Source organism: Varroa destructor, unplaced genomic scaffold (assembly GCF_002443255.2).
Source record: "Varroa destructor unplaced genomic scaffold, Vdes_3.0 BEIS01000002.1, whole genome shotgun sequence".
Lineage (NCBI taxonomy): Eukaryota > Metazoa > Arthropoda > Arachnida > Mesostigmata > Varroidae > Varroa > Varroa destructor.
In genome coordinates, this window is record NW_019211455.1 from 25,943,549 (window position 1) to 25,967,891 (window position 24,343).

Here is a 24,343-nt window from a genome sequence, read left to right on the forward strand (position 1 = left end):
GTCTCTAAACGTACCGTCGTGCTTATTTTTCCGCCCCAAACTGGTCAGTGAAAACCATAAGCGGATGAAGTCTTCCTGCCGATTTGGCGTGCTGCCTCGTTAGACAGCAAACGGTCAAAACTCGCGGTGGCTTTAGGGGACGGAAAAAATGGCCCTGTAACAGCTTTCTAACACGTAATATTTTTCAAACGCTTATATATAGTTGGAACAGCAGGAAGAAAAATCATGTAGGGCAGCAACAGCTTGATCTTGTGCATGCAATCAGCAACTGTTGCCAGTGGTGGCTACTGTTACAGAACTATATTTACTTATAGAAGCTTGTCCATTTAACATTTGTTGATAGCTGCTTCACTGGTATAGAGCACCATTATCGTTTATGTCCCGTCAGAAGTGATAGCTGGCGCTTTGCGCCAGGACGTCCGTGGAAGGTTCTATTCAGCTGAGCAATTTTAAGGAGCTATCGATTCTCATCAAACGCATTCAAACTGTTAATTCTCAATATGACCGATAAAGCGAGGAAGCTTAAAACGTCGACGGACAACGTTATATCGCGTGAAGCTTACCTCTTTGATGGTGTCATGACAGACGATCTATGAATTACCTGGTGTCCATTCGTAGGGCCTAACAGCAGAAAACATTATGCGGATGACGTTTATGGATTGACTCGATTTCAGGCAAGCAGACAAAATTGTCTTTACGCGACCACGTGAACTAAAGATGTCTTGTAATAAGATAATTAGACGACAAATACTTTTTATGTTATACGTAAACGCTTTCTATAGAATAAGGTGCATTCAAGAGACCTTTACGGATTGTTAACGAAACGAAAGGGTCAGCCCGAATTCTGTACGGATATATAGACACGACTAAATACAAATGCTTTGATTTAGACCCATCTACGGTCGCGTTAAGCTACTGCGGTAGTTTGTAAAGCAGTTGTATTTGTTACCGATAGAAATCTCGTTTTGATTGTAGGGGAAACGTAATCTTTTACCGCCACCGTTTTCGTAACAGGTAATAATACCCGTAACGCAATGAGCTGAATTTCGAACGTATTACGACTAAAACGTCTAGTGAAATTCATACTGGTTAAATGTAACGAAAAGACGAAATCTACCACCGTGAATGGTGACTGATCGGTGCGTTAACTTGCCTATCAGCGACTAACATATCAATCATTCGTTGAGGTAGCAATTTTTCTTACCAGGCCTTTATTTATTATAGCTAGAGAAATCACTGTCGTATGCAACGTATCGAACAGCAGACTAATTTATTAGTAGGCTGACTTGACAAGACTGGTCCGGCTAGGCGCCCTTACGGTCCTTTTGGTTCCCTATAGGCTCCTCGCGTTCCCTTGTCATTCGTCTCCCCATTACCGCGGCATGTTTCCGTACTCGTTTAGAGCAGTCAGCATGTCGTTATCTTTTGTATCGCGCTGCTCCTTTACCTTGTCCTCGAGCCCTCGTATTCCGTCTCCTCTATTTGATTTAGAGAGGTTTATGGTAAACAGCTGAATTCGCGACATCACTAGCGCCAACATCATCTTCGACACAAACAAATTCAAAGAGGTCGAATGAGAACTCGATAGTAGCTTCCAAGCGCCCGAGGTCCTTTCAAACTTAGTCACCGTTTCAAAGGCTGCCCCCTGCCACGGAGGCTCGTTTCGTCTTTTTTGGAAGCAATAGGTTAATTGAATATCGAAGTTGATAACAAACAGAGTCTCAGAGACTATTTGTTAGCTCAGAAAGTTACTCCATAATTGCGCGTGTGCTACGCTCCACGATTCCCTTATACAGCGTAGATCCATACAAATATACTTTTGTGATTGATTTATGATCCAAGAGCTTAAATGTGAGACAGCTTTTGCTAATTAAGCCAAAACAATTATATGTAAACTTATACGTTGGCTGCACTGTTTTAATTTCTAAGCCGATTATTTCGATTCGTAGGTAGGTAAATGAAGTTTGTACATGGCCGTCCTCTCTTTACCGTAATGATTTTGTGGCTTTGCTCTATAAAGAACTAAGTCTCTGCAGTACTAGAAGTGGCGGAACAACGCCCGACGGCAACGACAGGCAGTTCGCCAAGATTTGTTCTAGTTGATACCCAATAGCTCGTACGCAGGTGTCAAAATCGACACGCAACCTGTCGAAGCTCCAGGCGTCCTTTGACTGGTCACCGCTGTGTCAGTACGACCCGCAAAATTGCCACCCGACGGATCCCTTGTGTGATGGGCAATATCTGCTGCTCATGATTCTCACTCTTTTCAGCCTTTCCTTCCTTCATTTCTTTGACCGTCTTCGCCTACCAGTCGCCGACCAGTGTTTCTTCATCTACCACCGCTACTCAAAAAAGATGATGTCCGTGTGACGCCCTGGACCGATACGCTAACTGTAGCAGATTCATGTAGAGAGAGTATTTTTGTCGACTGCTACTTGCGGAACGGGACCGTTCGAATAGGATATTGATTTTGGATGAACTATGACCGCTGGGTTCTACCGTGAACACGGCACATCCAGGCAGGATGACAGGCTGGCAGACCTGACCAGCTGGTACGACGGGATCGGAGAAACGAAGGAAAGGTCTGTCACTGTTGTCGTCATATGAAGGACCGATGACACAACGGCTTAGGTCTTCCACAGCGCTTTTCCATCCCGAATACGGCTAATCAATTACGCAGAAAGCCAAAAAAACGCAAGTAGATAGACCAGCGCTTTTCGTTATGTCTCAGTGGGGAAAGGCAATTTTTTCTTATCAAGACAATTTGCCCCTTAACTAGATGAGAAGCAGCTCGGCCAAGACTGGCGGCCATGTGATAATCTTGTGAGGGAGCCCTACAAATCAGCCACGGGGGCTAGATGTAGCTATGCATCATTTTTGTACGTGAAATCGTTTTTTGTATGCTACTAGACGTACTACCTTGATAGCCCCTATCAAGGTAATATGTTCATCAGATCATTAACTAGAAAAGTAAATCAAATGCGATGGGTAGATTGCGATGTAGCTTATACATGTTAAAGTTGACAGTCAAGAAATAATTGAAGTGCAGTAGTCTTCACAAGCACAGAGATGGTATAATGTGATGTCGGCCGGAGAAACCTCTTGGCGTCCCAATTACTGTGAAATTGCATTTATCTCGTCTACTGCTGGTCTTGCAATGTTAGGAGCAGTGAATAGTAAGCATTTCGATCCTTTAGAACCCTATATATAACTATCAGACATTCCACTATTAGCACAATGTTGTACACATAGAAATGTATAGTATAAGATTATTTAAACACACTCATATCTATTCTTAGATTGGGTCGGTTTTGTAAGATCTCAAGGTGCACGATAGCTATATCGTGCTTGGCTTAGTTTCTTAAGCATTAATCTCGAAGATATCTTGCCACTGGTCACCCTTCTAATACATAATATACATATCCCGGGCTCAACATCGCCTTCGTAATGTTGCAGTCAAACCTAGTAGCGTCACTTTTCCATACTATTTGTACGTAATAAACACAGATCAGATGTAAGAAAAAGTGAACGAGATAGAGCTAAGCAAGTAGAGCAAGTTCTATTACCTCTCGCCTTAACGTGCCACTTATTGCTAAGACACCGTCATAATCTTAGATACTTCTTTCACTGATCCAGCAACGACTGCCAAAGAGAGTCTCTCCATACCCAGGTCTCACGTCGCGGTTCGCGAAAAACCGACCCGGGACCTAACAAGCTTGCTTCCCTCTTTGCTTATAACCAGTCTCCGCCTTATATTATTCCCATCACAATGTTTTGCCATGTATCCCTCTGTTCCGTTTCACTCTCACGTGGTGCGAACCCTTTCTCTTGAGCCGTATTGCTGCTGAGTCTCGTACTTGCAACGCGCACTCCCCGCTTAGGCATCGTAGCCATCTCTACCCTATCACTAGCTTCATCCTCTCAACAGCAGTCCTACTTTATCCGCACTTTACATAGATATACATAAATGAACTAGGATAATTTCTCCCTGATTTTGTTTGTGATTGTTTGATTCCTCTTCTCTGCATTCGAGCCCCTTGCATCGCCTTCAACAAGCAACCCTTATAAAATCAGCAAGCTCGTACAACCTCTATGGCCTTGTCGCATCATTTCCTTTCGTTTACTCATTGAGATGAGCGCTCGAGGTTTCCTGTTGTTTATCTTCGCTGGCGCTTTTGCTCACTCAGCGCCTATTAATAAAATAGCCTATTCTGTCATTTATACATGTAAGCGCGCGCCGTATCAAGGGCTAAACCTATACATATATTGGGGCGGCGGGAGGGAGTCTGTGTATTATTGTACTGTGTAAATCTTCATAGTACTGCTATGGGGACTGTGCATTCTGTCGAATGTTCATCGTTGGACTCCTTTTTTTTGACAGGACGAGCAACTAAAAGTGGTGCTGCCAAGTTCTCCTCGTTTGTTCGTTCAGCTTTATCTGCCTAGCAGTCATCTCTGTAAGAAAGAACTTTATTTTTTCCCCTCCATATCTTATACTGCTAGCCTTTCACAGTCGTCAGCTCAGCGACTGTGCCGCACTGTCTCTCTGGATTGAAGCACTAAGTGCTAACAGGTCTACAATAACCGCCGGTCGCAGTGGTTCTAAATCGGTGTTGCCTCGCTACTGTGATAATACCGTTATATAACTATCGTTGCCCTTGACAAAGCTTCCCTTTTGCCCAAAGTAGCCCCCCTCTTTTTTCTAGTCTTACCACCCGTTCTGTCTTCACTGTTATGTCATATGAAAAAGTGAGCTACAACGAAGCTTTTGGGCCGGGTCGAAGCAGCGGGTGATGTCTGTGTGTATATGTTTGCCGGTATTGTACTTGTGGTATCCGGTGTGCGATCAGTCGTTGTCGCCAGCCTGTCAAGACCACCCATACTTCTGACATACCACCATATTTCTGCTGCTGCTGCTGTTATCTTATTATGGCACCGACGTGCGTTCATGCCCGCATTGCATGTGAAAACATCATCGAAAAAAAAATCGCCAAAAATAAGAAAGCGCGTCTGGAGAAAGAAACCGTTTTATAAAAGAAAAAAAAATTCGTCTTTTGGTGTTCCTGCGGCGCGAACGGTTCTCCTGTCATTTCTTCTTTGCATCCTATGTAATGTGCCAATAGACCGCCTGCTGAAGACTCGAAGTGAGGCTTTATAGATGAAATAAGACAGGATCCTGTTTTGCTAGGCAGATTTACCTGTAATTTCAGATATCGCCAAATATGGCGTCTGTTTTTTGCCAAGAAACTCGGGGGAGCGAAATGGCTGTGGTTACTAGTTGCAGCGACACGTACGCTACTCTGAATCGTCCAGTGTCAGAGATACTGTGTACGGACTTTAAACAGTCGTACTTACTCGACTTAGACGGATTAGCAAGCCGATAGAAACTCATGATAGCCACACATCATGCTGATCTACAGTTGTCTGCAGTTGGCAAGCTTACCTTAATCCAACATTTACCTAAGAGCATCAAAAAAAACCGATCGATTTCTTTTTGCTTCAAAGCTGTACCTATGATACAGTTGTAAGTATTTGTCAAAAGAAAAGCTAACTAGGAGTCGTAGATAAAGGTAACCATTTAGAAAGTAGCTAAAGAAAAACACCGATCAGATACGCAGAGCTGAACTTACACTAAGATATTGCCGCCCTATTGGGTTGGCATTGATGTGCCATTTACGATGTGGCAATATTTTCAGTTAAAGCTCTATGCGTATATTTCAAACAGATTTGATACTCATACTCAAATATTCACACTGAGTGTACAAAGTATTTTCGTTTCCATTGATATAATAAAGGACTGATTTCTTCCATACTAGAGTACTCGTAGATAAGTTGGCCTGCGGCCTTCGAATTGCAGAAAATATGTTTTTGCTTCTTTTCAAACGAATGTTGATTATAAAAAGAATGTAGGCACATGAATATTCTCCTTATATATATATGATAATTGTTTGCTATATATTATGAAGTATCTGCGTTACCGAGGAATCAATATATTTGGTACGTCTGTAGCTAATAAGGACTTTCCCACTGTTCGATTCAAGAGGAAATGTTTGTGTCCATGTGTTTGTCTTCGGTGGTTGTCACGCCTTTAATTTAACAGGAAATCTTCACTGTTCCAAACATTTTATAAAGGCCTGGCCATCGTACAGCACTTGATGCTATAATCTTTTGTCCTGATCACTCCCTCATAGTCATCCTATTCAATCGACGCCTGGCCACTGGCCATACCGCTTCAATCGTTTTGATGGTCTGTTCGCCGGCTGGAACTTTAAACGGGGATTGGGACCATTCTAACAGTATCTGAAGCCATTGTTATCTTCGATCTATAATAGATATGTAAAGTAAAGAACTTGATGTTAATCGATGACTTTCAGCTGTTCTAATCCTTACGAATAAAAACTTCGGTACTTGATCAATAGTACTTAAGCACTTGTTACGAGTCAAAGAAGTACCAGCTACTCGTGTAGAAGCCCATCGCATTAGACGACTTTTTTTCACTGGACAAGTGCCTATTACATACCGTAATCGTTATCTACGAAAAACGAAATATTAGACGCTTCTTTACGGACGACAACGCGCCATAGATTTTGCGCAAAAAGGGAGCGATGGTGGTCCTTTATTCCAGGTTCAGGCGGTTCAATCAATGTCGTAAGCACCGCCGCTCACCAACTGCCGGTCCGCAACCGCGAAAACGATAGCCAATAGCTTCCATACCGCCACTTGCCGGTCGTTCGATCGTAAAGTTATTTGCCATCTCCCAGCGAACCCTCGACGACTCTGTTTTCAAATTCGATACGGCGATTACAGAGAGGGACAGATTGAGGACAGATGTTAATGATGGCCTACTCACGCTTTTTTTTTTGATGCTGTCGATACTATTATAGGAGTTATGCGCTTTAGAAGCGACCTCCGCAAATACATGCTTGGGAACAGAAGGAAACAAACATAAAACCAGAAAACAACATGGGTATCTCTTTACTAACTAAAAGCTTTTTTTGCTTAATTTCTAGACGAAATCTCATGATGCAAAGACATCAGTCAAAACAGAAATATCGATTGATTCTGGCGTGAACGAATACAGAAACAAGCGGCAACGAGTAAGATCGTGTTTAGTGGCGTTTGTAAAATTTCATAAAAACCCCCAGTGAGTGAGTTCTGTTCCGAAAAGCCATTTTATAGGAAACACAGAAAGCAACAGGAACATAATTTTCGTGTTTTTTTTTATGACGAGTCCCGATTACTGTCGAGCGCAAAGGTACATAAACAGCCTATTTAGTTGCGTCCTATGTTTATGCACCCGAAAATACGGTGTAGCCGCACAGCACAGGCTTTACTTTGAAGCTCTTGGGTTTCGACGATTTCAGATATATCATTGATTTTGCCCAACATCGATTTAGACGAATGGGCCTTCTGCCCATAGGGTAGTACTGACACAGTCGCAATGTGACTGACTCCTGATGTAGATGGATCAGAAGTAGATCGATGGATGGCTAACTAGTTATTAGATTGTCGGACCATGGTGCTGCTGAAACATTTGGTACCGTACAAGTCAGCGTGAAATACCCATTATAGGCCTAACATGATGGCAGTGACTATGTAATTGGCACTATGCAGGTAAGTTAGTTTCGCAGGGTTTCCCACCAAGGGTGTGCATTGTCGAACTGTACCTCTGCTTATTGGCTTCAACGGTCGTTGATGTCGTTAGCACGTAATGAACACAACACGCCGAGAAGACCACGCCCTGATACGGTCTCGCAAATCATAGTTTCAGCTCGTAATTGATTTTTTGGTTTTAGGTTTCCATCAGATCCGACCTGATTTAAACTAGCCGTCGTAGTAGGTGAAACAATTTAGGGGAATATCCGAACGTAGGAAGTACGTAGGCGGCAGGGGTTAGTAATTATAGAAAGGCAAAACAGCTGCATGTACAGCCTGGCAGGAACTCCATTGAAAAACAATCGCGTGCAGCCGTCTGATCTGAAGCAGAGATAAAGCTGGTAACACCAAAGTTTCCCACGGTCATTACATATACCATAAAGAAAAAAATATTCGCAGATGTAATTAATTTACATGTTAGGAGGTAGCGCGTAATTAAAATATATCTTGATAGTTTTTCCGTACACTTTTTCTACTCTCTGATTTATAAAATAGTTTGTGATACGTCAAACATTAACATTGTAAGCCTTAGGTGTCTTACATGCAAAATAATAAATAGTATATAAAATGTTTTAAGAAATACAGTTTAATTTTTAATAAACATACTAGAAACTTTGCTATGCTTCATAGATACAATGTGTCGAAACCCTGCCACGTATCTATGGGTGAACAAATAAAGGGTACTTTCATTCAACCCGACCTCTAGTGTAATAGATTTCGCGTGTAAGACTATTCTAAAAATATTAAAAAAATAAAAATAAAAAAGTCAGCTATAAGTGCTCTAGTTTTTACTTAGTCCATCTATATAGACTCTGACTTCATAGAATGTTTGATTGATAGAAACCTTTAAAAATCAGATATTTGTGAAGCGAGGCCTAAAAATATACACAACAGATATAAAAAGAAATCGATTCCAGTGACCTCTGTCCAAGTTTGTACACTTTTTGGCAATGCCTCTATCTATCGTCGGCGTTCATTCTGGACGAGGCGATGAAGACCGTCTTTTCGCTAACCACGTCTGCACAAATAGAATCTCTAGAGTTAAACTAGTGCAGTGAAAATCGGTGGGGCCAGCCCACAAGAACTGCTCGTGGATGTCTGCACACAGCAGGCTATTCTGAAAACCCCGTTTCTGTTGGTCGCTAGCGGTTTTGACTGCAGGATGCCCAACGTTCGTGGGGTAATACAACAGCTGCTGTATGAAATCACCAACCTGTTTCGCGGTGAAGAGGAAAGACAACCAGGGCAATCCGTCAATAAATGATACAGGGTTCTAAAGAAAACGCAACGAAAGAAAACTTAGATGCGTCTAAGCTTAGACCGCTCATGCAACACAAAAGGTAAGGTATGGTGTAAAACGATAGATACCCAATCTCCGGTAAATAAAAACACAAAAACATATATACTTGATTTTCCGTTCAAACCCACATACAGAAAGCTACTTTTATGTTCAATCGCTTAACCGGCTTTCAGCAAAGCGTACACGATTATCTAATGTTAGCTAGGCTGCATTCTCTAATCTTGCCAATTCAGTAGAACTAATTACCCGTGTCTTTCGTCCTTTATTTGTTAGGTACTTCTGCTAACATAAACTTTTCGGCCTTATCTACATTATCTTTATATATCCAAGGGGTGAACATCAGCCATTAGCTGTTCAATTTCATCTTGTCCCCTATTAAAGGTTTCAAGCGAAACGTTGTCCTACCTCACACCATCCTGCTGAGCCAGCGCCTTAGAAGGATTGTGAGGTTCAATGAGAGTGTGTTCGCCAACCTTCAATCCTTCCCATCCTACATGTATACGAAGGAAGCCTAAACTCCTGCAATCGGCCGGTAGGGATTATCCAATTCATTAATAGATAATAGTTAGCTAACCCTAATCGACAACAACGCCGCGCTTGCAACCCTGAGGGGAACTAAGTGCAGGGGGTTAACGAGGGTCCACTGTCCTTTTGGTAAATGCGGCTACTCGACTGTCCAGTCCATATATATAGATAGATTGGGTACACTACCCCTGACTTCCTTGGTAAACACTAAGTGCCTTTGTCTATCTTTCCTTTGAACATTTTTGGACCAGATCTCCTCCGATGTTTCATGCTGTGCCTTCGATAGTTCGTACTCTGGGCATTGATCTGGTATGGACTAAAATGATCATCTTGCACGTAAACGTACAGCGACGCATAGACACGTTCTGGACACTGTACAAACACTGCCCTAGCAGAATATGAATGGCACGGCGCATCAATATCTACACTACCAGCTCATAACGATGTAGGCGCCAAGGCCATCCTCTTCAGCAGGAAGGAATCGCGTAGCAAGACGAGGGGAACGCCATCCGTAACCGTTTGACGCGTTTATATCGCCATATTGCTCTAGATTAAATGGTTAACTCCACTGGAAAAGGATAGACCTGACGCAGAAAATTATCTCGAGACAATGAAATGCATGACTAAGTTGATGTTCTGAAAAAGAAAGGGTTCGTCGAGGTGAACGCAATAGGAAACTTCCAAAGTCAATGTTCCATCAGCTTGTGTTTACCTTCACTTACTATATCACAGATGTAAGTCTAGACCTAGGAACTGTGCTCCAAGACGCTGTTGATGTTGTTGGTGGAATAAGTTTGTGGGGAAAGCGCTGCGGAACACTATAGCGCCATAAGCAATCGATATTTCAAGGCCTGTTTTAGGACTTTATATAAAGCTAAACACTTTCACACATTGTTTAGATGGTCGTCCACATGAAACTACCAATCATAACCATTGTAATTGATGTCTAATAATAGTATTACATCGAAATCATCTGGCCAACACTAACGGCATTCATTCAAAAATAGAGTGTAGTATAGAAAGTAGGAAAACATTGATGTGTGTGAATGAAAAAGAATATGAACTGATAATTTGCACAAATGTCGTGGCCAACAATATCATCACGATTGATCACTTTCGTTATCAACACCCTACATATCAATTGCGTTCTTCTTTCTGGCCTTCGTGCTAACTAGATAGGGTTAAAAACTGCGCATAGCCCGCTGGGGCCGAAAACAGTGGTCTCCGTATACACCTAGTATAACTACTAGGTACGCGGGCATTGCAGTCATACGGACGTTGCTGGCGATCAGGGTTACGCGAGCGTGCGCACCTGCGCTGAGCTAGACTAAGCCGAAAAGCGCCAAATCGCTACGACACAAGGAAAAAAGGACAAAATCTGGACAATTATTGGCGACGTTTCCACTTTCGAAGATGCCTCCGAGATACTGCGATGGGAATACAGATGTACGCGTATGTTGCGATCGCTGTCGATTGCACAAAAACACGAACATCTCACTTGCTGACCATTATTTCTGGACGGCCTGACTACTTTCCCCTCTAAACAATCTCGAAACCAGGTATCCGCGTCACTACCCTCAAGAGTACGTTGTCTTAAACTGGCATGTTGTTAGACAGCTTTAACGTGTCAGGAATGCCGGCCGGATACGCACCGAATTGTCGTACCGCAGCGGACAACAGCGCAACCTAGTTCACCCGCTAGCAAAATACGTACTGGCATTGCTTCTAACTAGCGATACTGGTTGGAGACCCAGACTGTTCTAATCATTTTTGCATCTACACCCCATAAAGCCGCAGGCAGAGTACGTGAACAGGAAAGAGGCTGTCGTTCCAAGTTGACAGCTAAGAAGAGAACGAGCGAGTCAGTGAACTCTTGTGACAGATTTGTGACCCGAAAAAATTAAAGCTTTTTATGAAAACGCTGCTCGTTTATGCGCCACCATCTCTTCGATAATGTTCTCCATGGTGTTGGAATTTGAACGGGCAGCAAGGACACGTGGAGGACGCAAACGAACAGAAAAATGAGGGCGTATTGAGTGTTGTAGGCTTTGCAAAAACTTCGTGGTGGAAGGTTTACTAAATCTGTTGTATCTAGCACCCGCACTTGCTAAGAAGAGGTTGCAGGAGGTTTTCTGCGACCGAGCTTCTCCTGCTGTTCTGCGGGACACTTTACAGAGTTCGGGAATTTCTTTGTGCCTCCGTTCTAGTAACCTGGGCTATTGGAAAGCAAAACGGCTAGCGATCTTCATCGTTGTCGTTCAAACTGCAGTTTCGAGGTTACGGGGTATCATCATGTCCTCGATCACCTCAACAAGCGGAGTATATGGCAGTGGACAAACGGCCACGGAATTCGAGAAGAGGGAAGACGAAGAATTGCTTGCAGGGTTCATCTAGGGAGGTCCTTCGAAGAGATAGTTACGTCAGGTGCGTAGATTCTTTTTGACCGGGTCACGCACTCAATAGGAGACAATGCTGCAAAAAGCTGTGCCTGCAAGCAGCCGCTTGTTGCTCATTGATACCAATTCAGGTTTATATAACCTTTGAAAGAAGGTTCAACTACAAGAATTCCATACGTAGGTCATAAAAGCCATTTTTTTTTCTGCTATTTCGAACATCTTTGACATCATACAAGAGCCCTTCAGTGAATCACACTTGAATAATACAACATTTTTATTGAATATCTCTAAATAAAGAAATAATTGTTCCGTGTATTTGCTAAATACAACAAAGCCGTACTAGAGCATCGATTGATTTTTTTTTTGCATTCAATTTGATGCATTTCATAGCATTAGCTGAGATAAAAACAAAGGCAGAGTAACATTTTTACATCCTAAAATTATACCTACATGTTAGTCGTACTAAAAATAGAACTGTTTATGAAGGTACCTATATCTTGTACATAATAGTGTATGATGGCTAATACTATTCGAAAGCAAAAGTTAACGTCTTCGACTAGAAAATACATTTACAAACCTTCAAATGTCTCATGGCGTTGAAAAACATCGAAGAAAAGGGGAACGAATACACATACGCGCACCGGTTTCTGTCGTGTGAGAAAACATATCTTTCCAATTAAATGTTTGTTATATTTAGTCACTGCCAGCGATCGCAAAACGGTAATACTATTACTTGCAAAACGCGAACGCTTACACGTACCAATGCATACATGTGGGGTTCGCATTACTCTTACCCGCAGCTTGGTTCCGCACTAGGGTCACGCTCGCGTCTAGTAAATGCAAGAAGCTTCATTGACGAAAATAACATATGCCTTTCGATTCTAGCAGGACGCTTTTACGTGCGCAACTCTCAATTACGGCAGCGTATCTCTTCACCGCCGCTTTATTAGTTCATTTCTAGGACGGGCGCTTTGCAGTAATTCCCTAATCCGAGACGATTATTGCAGCGGTTTTATACCAACTACAAGGAACTCTCACGCTGCGTCATTCATCATAAGGCGCAATGACGACATGGGATGAGCCCAACGGATCGCAGCGATGTCTATTAAATAAACAGTAGCGAATCGAAAGATCCTTGCGTATTTTAAAGATAGAATAAAGGGTTGGCCTTCTTTTTTCTATCCGTAGCAGGAAGTATCGCGTCAACGTGGCCGGTAGACCATAATTAGTATCTTTAATGTTATTAATCATGGTATCATTGATAAGGAGCGAAATCTTAAAATGCGATGGTTCGCTGTTCCGATGCCTTGCCTTACCACGTTGGTAACTACGGCACGATTCTGACTCACCATTGAATAATATACGCTTTTTTGGCTTGTCGTTCCTGTCCTGTGTGTACCTTTTTCCCTATCCACATGTATCGTGTGGATCGATAAATAAAACACGAAGAGCAAGAAAAATTAAATATTGCCCATAGCCCCTCCTTACACAATATTGACTCGTTGTTCGACGTTCTCCGTGTCCTTTTTTAAAGGGCGAGTTTAACTCTCTTTCTCTTTCATATTTGATTTCTACAATTCTTCTAGAAAAATATCAAAAGACGTGACGTTCTACTCTTCTTCAACGTCTAACTGCCGCTGCTGCAATACTTCTGACGTCGATGTTGCCGCTTTGCATCTGGCAGACCGTCGATGGTTAACTGTATTCTCTGTTTGCTAACGTGGTGCCGTGCCTCGCTCGCTGTCGTCTGAGTTTATTTTTGCTCAGACGCGACAAGCAATATTTAATTTGAGCCAGCGATCCGAGGAAATCGTCGAGGAGCGGCGCAACGTAGACGCGACGTTGACAGGACGTAAGTGGACAAATGAGGGGCACCGAAGGGCCGTAAGGGTCTCTTCTGTAACTATCTGAACATCGCATAGAGATAACAAGATGGCCGCGGACACGCATATATGCCGCAATTGAACAAGCACGCAGACGAGGCGAGGCATCCACGTTACGACCGTCAATACTACAACGTACTGCTGAGTGCATACACAATTAGCTATTGCAAATCGAACGAAAGGAACATCATTGACCGAATATTCCTTCGTCGGTCGGGAACAGCTGGGAATGTCCTCCCTGTTTGTTACTGGAATGGACAGACGCTCTCGAGGTGTTTTCACATTATTCTACATACACACACACACATATATATATTTATATATATATTAGTCTGGACTATGTCGATAAAAATACGAAGGACGTTTCACCACGCAAAAATGGGTAGTCCATTAGCGGATACGGCTAAGCAATTATTACCGCCAGCCCAATAGAAATAATTAAAGCGAAACTAAATGATTGTCGTAGATAAATTGGTTTGGATAAAGGCGACGTACTAAGGGAAAAGTTCATCAAATGAAAAGGGGGCGCAAGGTGGAGCCATCCAGCATAATAAACCGTGATGTACGCGAAAGGGCGCTTTTTGTCATTAGGATAATAAAGTCTGTATTATTGACAAGTAGTAAAAAAGAATCTGTGTAGGGTCGATATTTCTATCAATGGCCACCATCAGAGATAACTGTCCTGCTCCAATGAAGACCTCGTGCTTCTGACGGTCTTTTAGCGGTATTTGACTCCTACTCAGATCTTCAGAGCTCCATTAATTCGTTCTGCAGATGTTTCAGTACATGCTCGATTCCGTGCATGAATGTAGCTCAAAATCGATATCGCGCTAATTAAATACGGACTTTTTTCTTTGTTCCAAATTCTCCTTGCACACATACGTACATCTTTTTATCATTTTTGCTCAGGTCAGCGTCTTAGGGATTGACGCTAATCCAAAAAACACTAACCGATTATCCTTGTAAAGAATCTGTAGATTTACTGTCAGTGTATTGCCGTGATACAACCGTTCCGAAGTGGATTATTGTGCAAAGGATCTATCGTCAGGAGGCTTCTACTGACTATTAGAGCCGGCTGGCTGATGCTGGTTGGGACATAGCCGAACGTTTTCAGTTAATGCAGTGACAAAGAAAAAAACGTCGATCCATCGGCTGGCTATTTCGACTGGTAACCATGACTAATAGATTATCGAACGATGGTTGATATTTATCACTGATATATCATGAAAATAAATATTTACGTTGCGTTCTACTGAGTGGAAGAGTGACATAGTGAGGGGCTATTGGGAAAAATAAGCGGCTCCCTTCCTAGTTCCAATACATTTATTGAATAGTAAACGCAACAATCGGTCCGATATTAGAACTGCGTCCGTGACTGCGGGCAAATATTGCGTAATGAGTATACAATTTGAATTACAGTGGTCGGCACGATCAATGCAGCAATGGCAAAAACCGGTTTAAATAAAAGGGTGCTGCTGTTTATCTGGTACGCGCAAGAATAGATGGAAATCTTTCGTTTCAAGCATTCCAACAAGAACTGCTTTGAAATCCCTCCTGGCTTCCTGCCAACAGGCATTAAACATCCTGATACAGCAAGGTCGTTTAATTCAAAGGTCTTCAAACTGGAAAGTTACTATTATCACTATTTGGATTTGAATAAATAGGCAACCCTTAGAAATTGTCCTTTTGTCCGTCTACTTAAAATTGAATTAGTCACTTTCGAATAAGCCTCTAGCGATAGCAGCGAAGCGCCAACATCTGTCCGAGTTCTTCTGTGTTTCATGGGAAAATACCGAATCCTACTGGCAAAAATATCTTACCGAGCGCATACGGTCAAATTAATATTCATGTTTTTTTTTTATTTTTAACGATTGAACTGTTTTTCGCATACTGCCTGAACCATTGACAACCAACCGTTAACTACGTCCTTAAAATTCGACCGTATATACGAGCATCGTTCCTTAAGCAAGCTAAAGGCCCTTATTCTTCCATTTAGTACGTAGAGCGATTCTGTTGGCCTTCACCGATTTAGCGGTATTGGCTGATCAGTCTGTAAACTATACACAGTCGGCTTAGCCTTCTGATTAAACGGGCGTGCGTCTTGACTCATACCGTAGCAAAACATTCTGTAGTGGCCCAATATATCTAGTAATGATGTTCGTAATGGCGTGGTCGGAACGAAGCGCCTTTGAGCCATAGCGCTTTGTCTGACTATGAGTCTTCTGTACTCGAATAAACTGCTCGAATAAGTAAACAGAAAATATCAAACGTCTGCATTCCTGGTACTCTACGAACGGACTATGTTGTAGTTGCCCTAGTTGATCAGATGAGGCATCGGCATGCAAAACCTCTGCCTCCGACAAAGGTTGCTGATGCAGATTCGCTGATCGGCGGGAAATACATCTGAGCGTTCCGAGAGGAATCGATACTTCCTTCTTATTTAATGTTATATCTTGTCCAGTTAGTTTGCTTGAAAAATATGAATGGACCCCTTAGGGTGGTTATTAAATCAGAATAGGGTTTTACCTCACCGAGAAATGGATATCCTAGATAAAAATCCCAACTGCGCCCTAATGAATAGCTTAAAAATATTTGTCAGTGTTAATAATTGCGGTGCACTCAACGCCTTATTGGACATCAGTTTCAGTCGTGGAACAGCGCGTTACACTGAGAATGAATCTAACCTTCCAGGTTTCCCGTTATAATTAAGGAAAAAAAAAACGATCTTCTATGAGATTTATAATAATAATAGAAAACAACAAAACAATTTCAAACATATTGTAGCTTTAATGCGGCCTTATCATTCTAGGCCATTCTCCTATGCGGTCTTACTAGTAATTCGCAAGCATCTAATGTACAGCTAAACCCTTCCGCCGACGTAGATGTCATAAGGATAATAACCGAGAGAAATATATCTAATCGGTAAAGGCCGCCAGTAGATGTCGCGCGAGTTGCATCTAGCGTAAAGCCAATTTTATTCTAGCTAAAACCTTGCGGCAAAGGCCAATTTCCACAGCGTTCCCCAGAACCGACATGGCAAACAAATGTGAGACAAACAAAATTTACTGTGAACCGGTAAAGCTATGCTGCCGAAGTCCACAGGCAGATCTTTACCAAACAGTTCATGGGCCGACAACCAACTTACGCCAAAAGTTACAGCCATGGCGCAATAACGCTACTGAATATGTGAGACCGAGTGATTCTAGATTTTTGCGATTTCCTGACACGTTCGACGCAAATGTGACGTGGGGCAGAATTGTATAACACTGACACAGGCTAGCATATGAGAAATGCTGTGAAGGGGTCAATAAGCTGCCATGATGTAATTGTTGTATTTTCGTAGAAACAGGAAGACCTAGATGATTGGCTAGATTGTTTGTTCGCAACGAAAATACTCGGTATAATCACTATGGTATCGTTGAAGGCAGAAATAGGGTCACTGTTTTCTTTTAGCGGGGGCCCATTGTGTGTGACAACTTGTAAGGTTCCACGGTCTTGGCGAGCTTCTTCAATGAAGGGGGCCGTCATACTAATCGCGTGTCGTAACTTTTGCCTGCCGACTAAAGGCAGAGGGTCTATTCATCTATGGCCACTTGTCGCGCCATTCTTTCACATGAGACTGTGCTCGGCCTCGACCTAAACAGGAGTAATGGCTTACCTACCTTAGTCCCCTAGAAAGGCAACGTCGATTTGGCAGAATTGGCTAGGCTAGACTAATTTCACACACAAAATCAGTCAACTTCGGTGACATGGCTCCCACTTACGAGGATAATTCAATGCGGTGCAATCAAATGAAAAACTACTTTAGCTCATTTTTATAGTGTCCGATAAATTTGTAGGCAGCAGACGAATGTAGGCCTATCTTCTAAGGCTAACGATGGCTCTGTTTGTACGAAGCTGTCTAGAAATGGCTGAGCTGTGATATTCGCTAGGATAACAAAAGGTACACCTATTTCAAATTTGTTGTCTTGCTAGTGAATTGCTTTTTGCCTTAGGAGTTCCGTTTTCGACCCGTAACGGAATTCAAAAAGGGCTATATTATCATAGTTTCCGCAGGCTGCAATTGAAGTTTCCAGGTTCGGCTTTCATCGAGTTGTTGTTCCCTTTGCAAGAAGGCTGCAAGCCTTAAGATCATAATTTTTTCTTTACGGATATAGACAAGTATTTTTCGCATATACGTAACGTTAAGGACCACAGTCGAAGACGACAAAATTCAATAATAATAAAAATAAAGCAATATTGTTCAGGGAATCGGCTGCTCTAGGTAGATGGAATCGTAACAAAAAAACTTCCCGTACAAGAATCGGGTAATGCAAGATCAAGATCTGCTTTCCGCTGGATTTTCAAGAATACTTGGTTTTTTTGTGTGGTGACAACCTAGGCACAGTCTCCCATTTTATCCGGCTCGCACTCCTTCTCACCTTGGACCCAATACAGATCGATGTTTAGTTGTACGTTTACGATGTACAACTTGAGACGCCTTGGCCAGGTAGTGATGGTCATCCTGAATTGGATGATTCAATCAAATTCAGCGAGCACTAACCTGCGCAGCGACAGTATCAACCACTTTGTGCAGATTTCACATCCGATTTATGTTTTGACGGGATCATCGTATCAAGCTGGGGGGGGGGGGGGGGCGATTGTCCTATTTCTGAGACGGCTACGGAAGTCATCGATTCGAAGAGTAGGTTAAGGTTTGTTTGGCTTCTTCTCGGATTTGCCAAATCGTATTCCACTGACCCGAAGGACTCCGTCTGTGGGAATCTGTTTAACAACACTTGCTTTCTTTCTTGACCGGTAGTTCTGCTATGGCAGAGAATATCGCGGTCTTTTTTTACGCTTCCCGCTAGAATTTGTTTGGTGTCTTATGATCACTCTACGCAAATACATCTTCATATCATCGTGCGAATATATATATGTCTGTAATACAATGTAATGGCTAGGTGTCATAATTTAATGGCGATTCGTTATAGTCAACTTAAATTGGTTACAGATTACGCTCTGTTCAGTCAGTAGCTCGTGCCGAATAATCATATATGCAACGTCTAGCTAACGTTGAAACTACATATTAGTTGGCCTGTTTTGATCTAATTACTGAACCTCTTAGGGTAAGTAGCATCCGATAGAACACTTACTACCTCGATAAGGCCGAGTTGAATTTCTAGATTATTCAAGTCTGTTCTATTTACAGCTTGAAGGAACTGCAGATCGCAGTTTAAAAGTCACTTTTGTAACTGTTGCTGTGGCAGATCATACGTTCTGCTCAAATAAAGTGCAGTGTTGATTTTTCGATTTGTTGAACCTCAGTGGCGTCGTCTCCATCGCCGATTTACCTATCGCTAATAGAGAAAGGCTTTACGAGGTTCACAAAGATCCTTTGTAAACTCCTTCAGTTCTATTCAAGGGCAAATCCCCAAAGAAAAGGCTACTTAATTTGCTCATTCAAGATGATTCAACGGATGGTGCGCGATCTTGTCCACTATATGAAAGTTGGCATTTAAATTAACCAATCCGTCACAACTTCGAATTGAAAAACAAGCGGTTGGAAACCTTAAAAACACCTTGTAAAGCTGCGCCATCGCATGTATACATCTGATGCTGACACAAACTGCACGACGATGGATTTAAGCGCTTGTAGTTAACATGGAAGGGTGAGAGACGGTATGATCTGGTGGAGAACAAAAAAAAAAAGTGGCAACTGTAACTTAAGGGTAACAATGTTAATGCAGTCAAATAAAGATCTGCATGCAATTTCTTAAAACGAACGTGCTGAAAAACGCGCCCTACATCAACTGAGGTCAAATACGGTACCGAAACAAAAATGTGTTCATCGATTCCAATTTGAAGTACTTCAATCGATTTGTATTACATAACATTAGCCGTTTTATATAGCGTACGTCACATTTATAACTGCAGCCTCACCGAGATTCACTATGGTCAATATATGAACAAGTGCACGGAATAGCGCCACTCAAGCGGAGCCGATTTAGTTTTTATGCGTTGGCCTGACCCTGTCAAAAACGCCAGCCATGATAAGGACCTGCTCGGGTCAAGCGAAACTCCTGCTATAGTAGTAATACCATAATGAGGCTACAGAAGACGTTACTATTGGACTAGATGTTTAAATAGCGGAACACACAGCTTGAAACGACGAAGGAAAATGATAGACAGAAACGTACGCTTGCCCGCTCATCTTCCCTTTTTCTCTTTTCTATTTTTTTTTTTAAATGAAGACCACTCAACCATTTTTTCATCGAGATACATCTCATATAGGAGGCAGGTGTTGATATAAGCGAATAACTGAACAACTCTTCTGAAATAGCCTACTACGTACTGTTGACCGCTTCATATACGGTATGTGTACGTTGCATAACACGTAGATTATATGGGTAACTAATGAAACGGCCAACGAATTGTCCATGGATGTCGTTTCCGTTTGCTGTTGACGCTATGTGAATGGTATAGAGGGAAGCCTGAGTGTCCCGGCTATTTTTGAACCTTGCCGTACTGGTCCTGGGATACCTTACCGTAAGATGCGACAAGTGGTCCAATACTTCAACCCCTGCCACTACATCCATGCGAATATCCTTGAAGCGTTAAGCCCCCAACGCCCGATAGATCAGCATATGGGGCTTGTGTCCTACCGTATATAGAAGTAAGGCCCCAAAGCGCCGCATAAGCAGATGTGGCCTAGTTTCTTTGTTTCATCCGCGTATTCACTAGCGAACCAAGTTGGCTTGTGCCCTTGGCTCAAGTATTCTTGTTTGCAAATGTCTCTCCTGTAGCACACGATATCTAATCGAATCGGTGACAACTGAGGAAGACTCTAGAGTTGGTGCCAGCTCCCAAAGAACAAAAATTGTCTTTGTCAAATTGAGGTCTAAAAGCATCTAGCTGAACGTGTCGTCTATTGTGAAGCCTCAGGAATTGTGGCTTATTACTATAGGAAGTGCTCTATTTAATACGAATGTAGTAAATATTGCAGTTCTCGAAAAACTGATGACAGCAGGCCGAGCAGGGCCATTTCTTAGATCTGATGCCAGAAACGATGGATTTTGTTAATATCTCGTTATTGCCGACAGCTCTGTCGAACTACATAGTTCACACGTTCTATTGATATTGATGGATCTAGACACGCAAGTATTAAGACCACAATTTGGACTTAAAAAAAGTTCAAATTCTTCTCAGCCTATCACTCGTGCCTGACTTATCATTCTCCACTTTGTGTTTTTAAGGCTGACCTCCGCCTCTCCATACATATTTATATGTGAGTCTTTGTGTAGCGATTTCCAACACCGTGCCTGCTTTTCTTTCCAAAGGCTATCATCAATTAAACGATAGGCCTTACATGGACTTGCTAAGCCGTCAACAGCAAGACATAGCATTCTGCCTAAGGCTTCATAAGTTGCTAGGGGGTTGCAATTTTTCATATATGCCATGTTATTCAAGGAGGCTCTCTTGAGCTACTTCAGATATCAATCTGTTGGATCTTGATCCGTTTTGGAGAGCCGCCTTTCAGCTATAGCAACAAAATACCAACAAGGTGTCAACCTATTGTGTTCCCTTAGTCTAGAATTCTTTCGCAAATAAAAACCCGTTTTTATTGTTATTCAGGAAGCATACGGTTTCGTGCAACGATAGTTTGATTCAAGTATTCTAAACTTCTCCACTTTGTCTGGATCAGTTGCAAAACTTAAAGTTCAATACAATTTGGTAGGATTTTATTATAGAAGATATGACTCGGTAAAACACTAAGTCATCATTTTTTTTTTATGAGAAAATGAAGAATCAATTAGTTATGGCTGCGCAGACGCTTTCATCTGGATGTGCATGACGCATTTTTCGAGCGTCACTCGCGTCCGGTTAGAATTATATTCCAACGATACAGCAATCGAGATATGCGATATAACCCAGTATTTCTCGTTAGGCTTGTTGCTTCGGCAGATGGTATGGCAACACACTAATACTTGGCAAAACATTGGAGCTTCTAATCCGGTTGACCCGATGGAAGAGGACAGGGAGTCCAGGCGGAAATGGAGACACTGAAGCTGAAACACCATTAACAGCGCGCTTGTCCCCTTCGTGCTCTTTAAAAAAGGTATGCTAGACCTTGAACAGGGTGGCAATACCCCAAGATAGAGAAAGGGGAGGATGAGTGAAGTCTTGAGGCAAAGCAAACAAGTTTTTGTTAACCATCTAGCATCTTTTCATAATGAAAGCGATGGGTCGGCGCAAAGGTTCACAAGATATTTATAGCAGGCTGACGACGGAAAAGGCAAGCCACCGTCGCCATTCGAAGGACGTCGAAAGCGTGAGCTTCGTCAATGGAGGCTCTTGCAGGTAACAAGAGGCAAACGAAGTGCTCGACATTTCGACGGTATTAAAAATAGACTTGAGCGATAGAACGCTAGAGAGTTAAATCTGAATGATAGCCTAGATAGAAAAAAAATGTCAGATTATCCAGCATCGCTGAAGATAAAAGAAAATGAAACTTGACAATCTACAGATATCGGTAACTTTGTGGAGAAAATAGTATTTTGAATCGTTGATTGGTTTAAACTACGGCAGATCCGCGCAAATAATCTACAACAGAACCTGTTAATATATGATAACTATTTTGCAAGTATATGAGTAATCTAGAAGTAGATTTGTTCGATACTGATAGATTGTGCTCCTTAAAAGGTATGACGACCCGTGAAAATATAAATAGATAGGTGTCAAATTCAAGAAACATCAGACAAAAACGTACGACGATATAGCACGTAAGAGGCGCGTCGAGTGTTTCGCACTGAAATATAGAACTCTAATGAGTCTTGTCGTACGTGACCTGTAACGAACATCGTTTGGATCCGGGCAGCTACAATAAGTGTTCCGTCTTGCGTGCAAGGCGCTGCTAGGCCGAGAAACCGGTGAGTACAAAACGGTTTTCCTCTATCCAGTCTCACCAAGCAGCAATGGCATTTCTTTGATTTCTTTTATATTACTTCACAGCCCCAGCCCACAAAGAAGGTGACGTACGCTTGTCTGGCTCGCGTACCTAGCATAAAAGATCGTAAGTTTTAATACACTTCGATCTCTATGATCGCTGGTTCCACAACCATATGCATTGTTTTGGATAAAACAGGCAATGTAATCAGCTAGCGAATTGAAGCGTTTCGTGTGGTCCGTCAACATCGGCCTTTGTCCATTTCGCCGCTGTGGCAGCGGAAAGCAACGTCAAGAACACGAGGCGATTAACGCGCGACTTGTGCTCGGTGCATGGTTGATACTGGCCTTTCCTATTGCGTCTACACGCAGCACTGTTTCCGACAAAGACATCGACGACGATAAGTGTGTATAAAATAGACATTGTCCTACGAAGTTCGCTTACAGAAATCTTAACTTTCACATAAAAGAAGTCATCAGCTTGATGTCGTCCAACAATTACAGACGACACAATTGATCCGCCTCCTATGCACTAGCCTCTAAATACTACTAGGCCATAGCTGTCCGACAGGATAGCGCCGAAACGGGACGTGGCATAGTCTGTCGCTGAATCACACCCGCTGGCCCGCTAAAGGTTACTATGAGCAAAGCAGCAGCTAAGCATTCGAGCATAACGTTACATTATATTGAACTAGTCAAATGTTCTTTGAGGAATCTATACGTATATCTTACACATTCTGCACAGGCAACTTGAATAGTTTAGCCACAATCAATGGTAGGACGTTTGGATCGAAGCACCCATTGTGCATGTTGCCGTACACAGTTACGATGTCGAGCCCTGAGGAAATAAAGAGGAGAGGGTGCTGGGCGTCGGAGCCCGCTTGAAGCTATATTTCGCGTATCGCATACGCTGGCCTGTAAGTAGGCCGCAAGCAATACGACACTCGTTGGATACGACGCACTGTTGTCATACAGACAATACTGGGCTGGCATATGGTACGGTACTGAACGAAGGTCATGTTTGACACGAGAATGAAAACAAACACGGCTAAGCCGATCCTATATCTTTCTCTGGCTACCTATAGCGATTTGCGCTTGGCACCGGTTAGAAGAGATTCCTCGTGCAAGACTGGCTGATTGGGCTGTTATTTTCCATTGACGCTGTTTGTTACTACGATAGTCTCGTGTCTGTTTCCCTAGAGGACTTACAGCGTTCGTCGGTGTGGCCAGATTTGTGGATGAACACCACAGCTAGCCTACTTCGGCTGTTGCTAAATTCAACGGTGGTTACTAGACTAGCCATAAAATGGTAATGATTGTCATACAGACTCAACAATACGGTGCTGCTGATTCAACTCTGTAGTTAGCATTAGCTCTTAAAAGGTCGTTGCAAAATGGGTTCTATATACCAGTATCTGCAAGCAGAATGTCCTATAATATCGAGTGCGAGCCGTTTCTGGGGGGGGGGGGGGGTTTGCGATTGGCTGTTGAACGATTGCAGATACTCGAACACAAAATTTGAAGGATTACTAAGTGAACGTTCCGAAATCTAAAATTTGCAGAAGAATTGCTTCTTCTGCAAATTTTAGATTTCGGTTCTTGCGGGCTTCTTGGTCTGAGGGTCCTTGGATTACGATATTTGCGTTTGTCTGGAACAA

At 42.5% G+C, this 24,343-nt stretch overlaps 1 protein-coding gene across 5 annotated transcripts in view; it reads right to left on the bottom strand.

Annotated features, from left to right (window-relative positions):
* LOC111243870 (uncharacterized) overlaps positions 1-24,343 on the bottom strand; it is a 174,051-nt gene that overhangs the window by 97,707 nt on the left and 52,001 nt on the right. Inside the window, exon 1 of one of the 5 annotated variants that reach the window (XM_086980013.1) lies at positions 12,455-12,677. The exons of the other annotated variants lie outside the window; for them this stretch is intronic. Coding sequence (XP_086836139.1) covers positions 12,455-12,662 — 208 coding nt within the window. The 5' untranslated portion in view covers positions 12,663-12,677. Of the gene's footprint in view, positions 1-12,454; positions 12,678-24,343 lie in introns of those variants that run through there. 5 annotated transcript variants of the gene reach the window in all.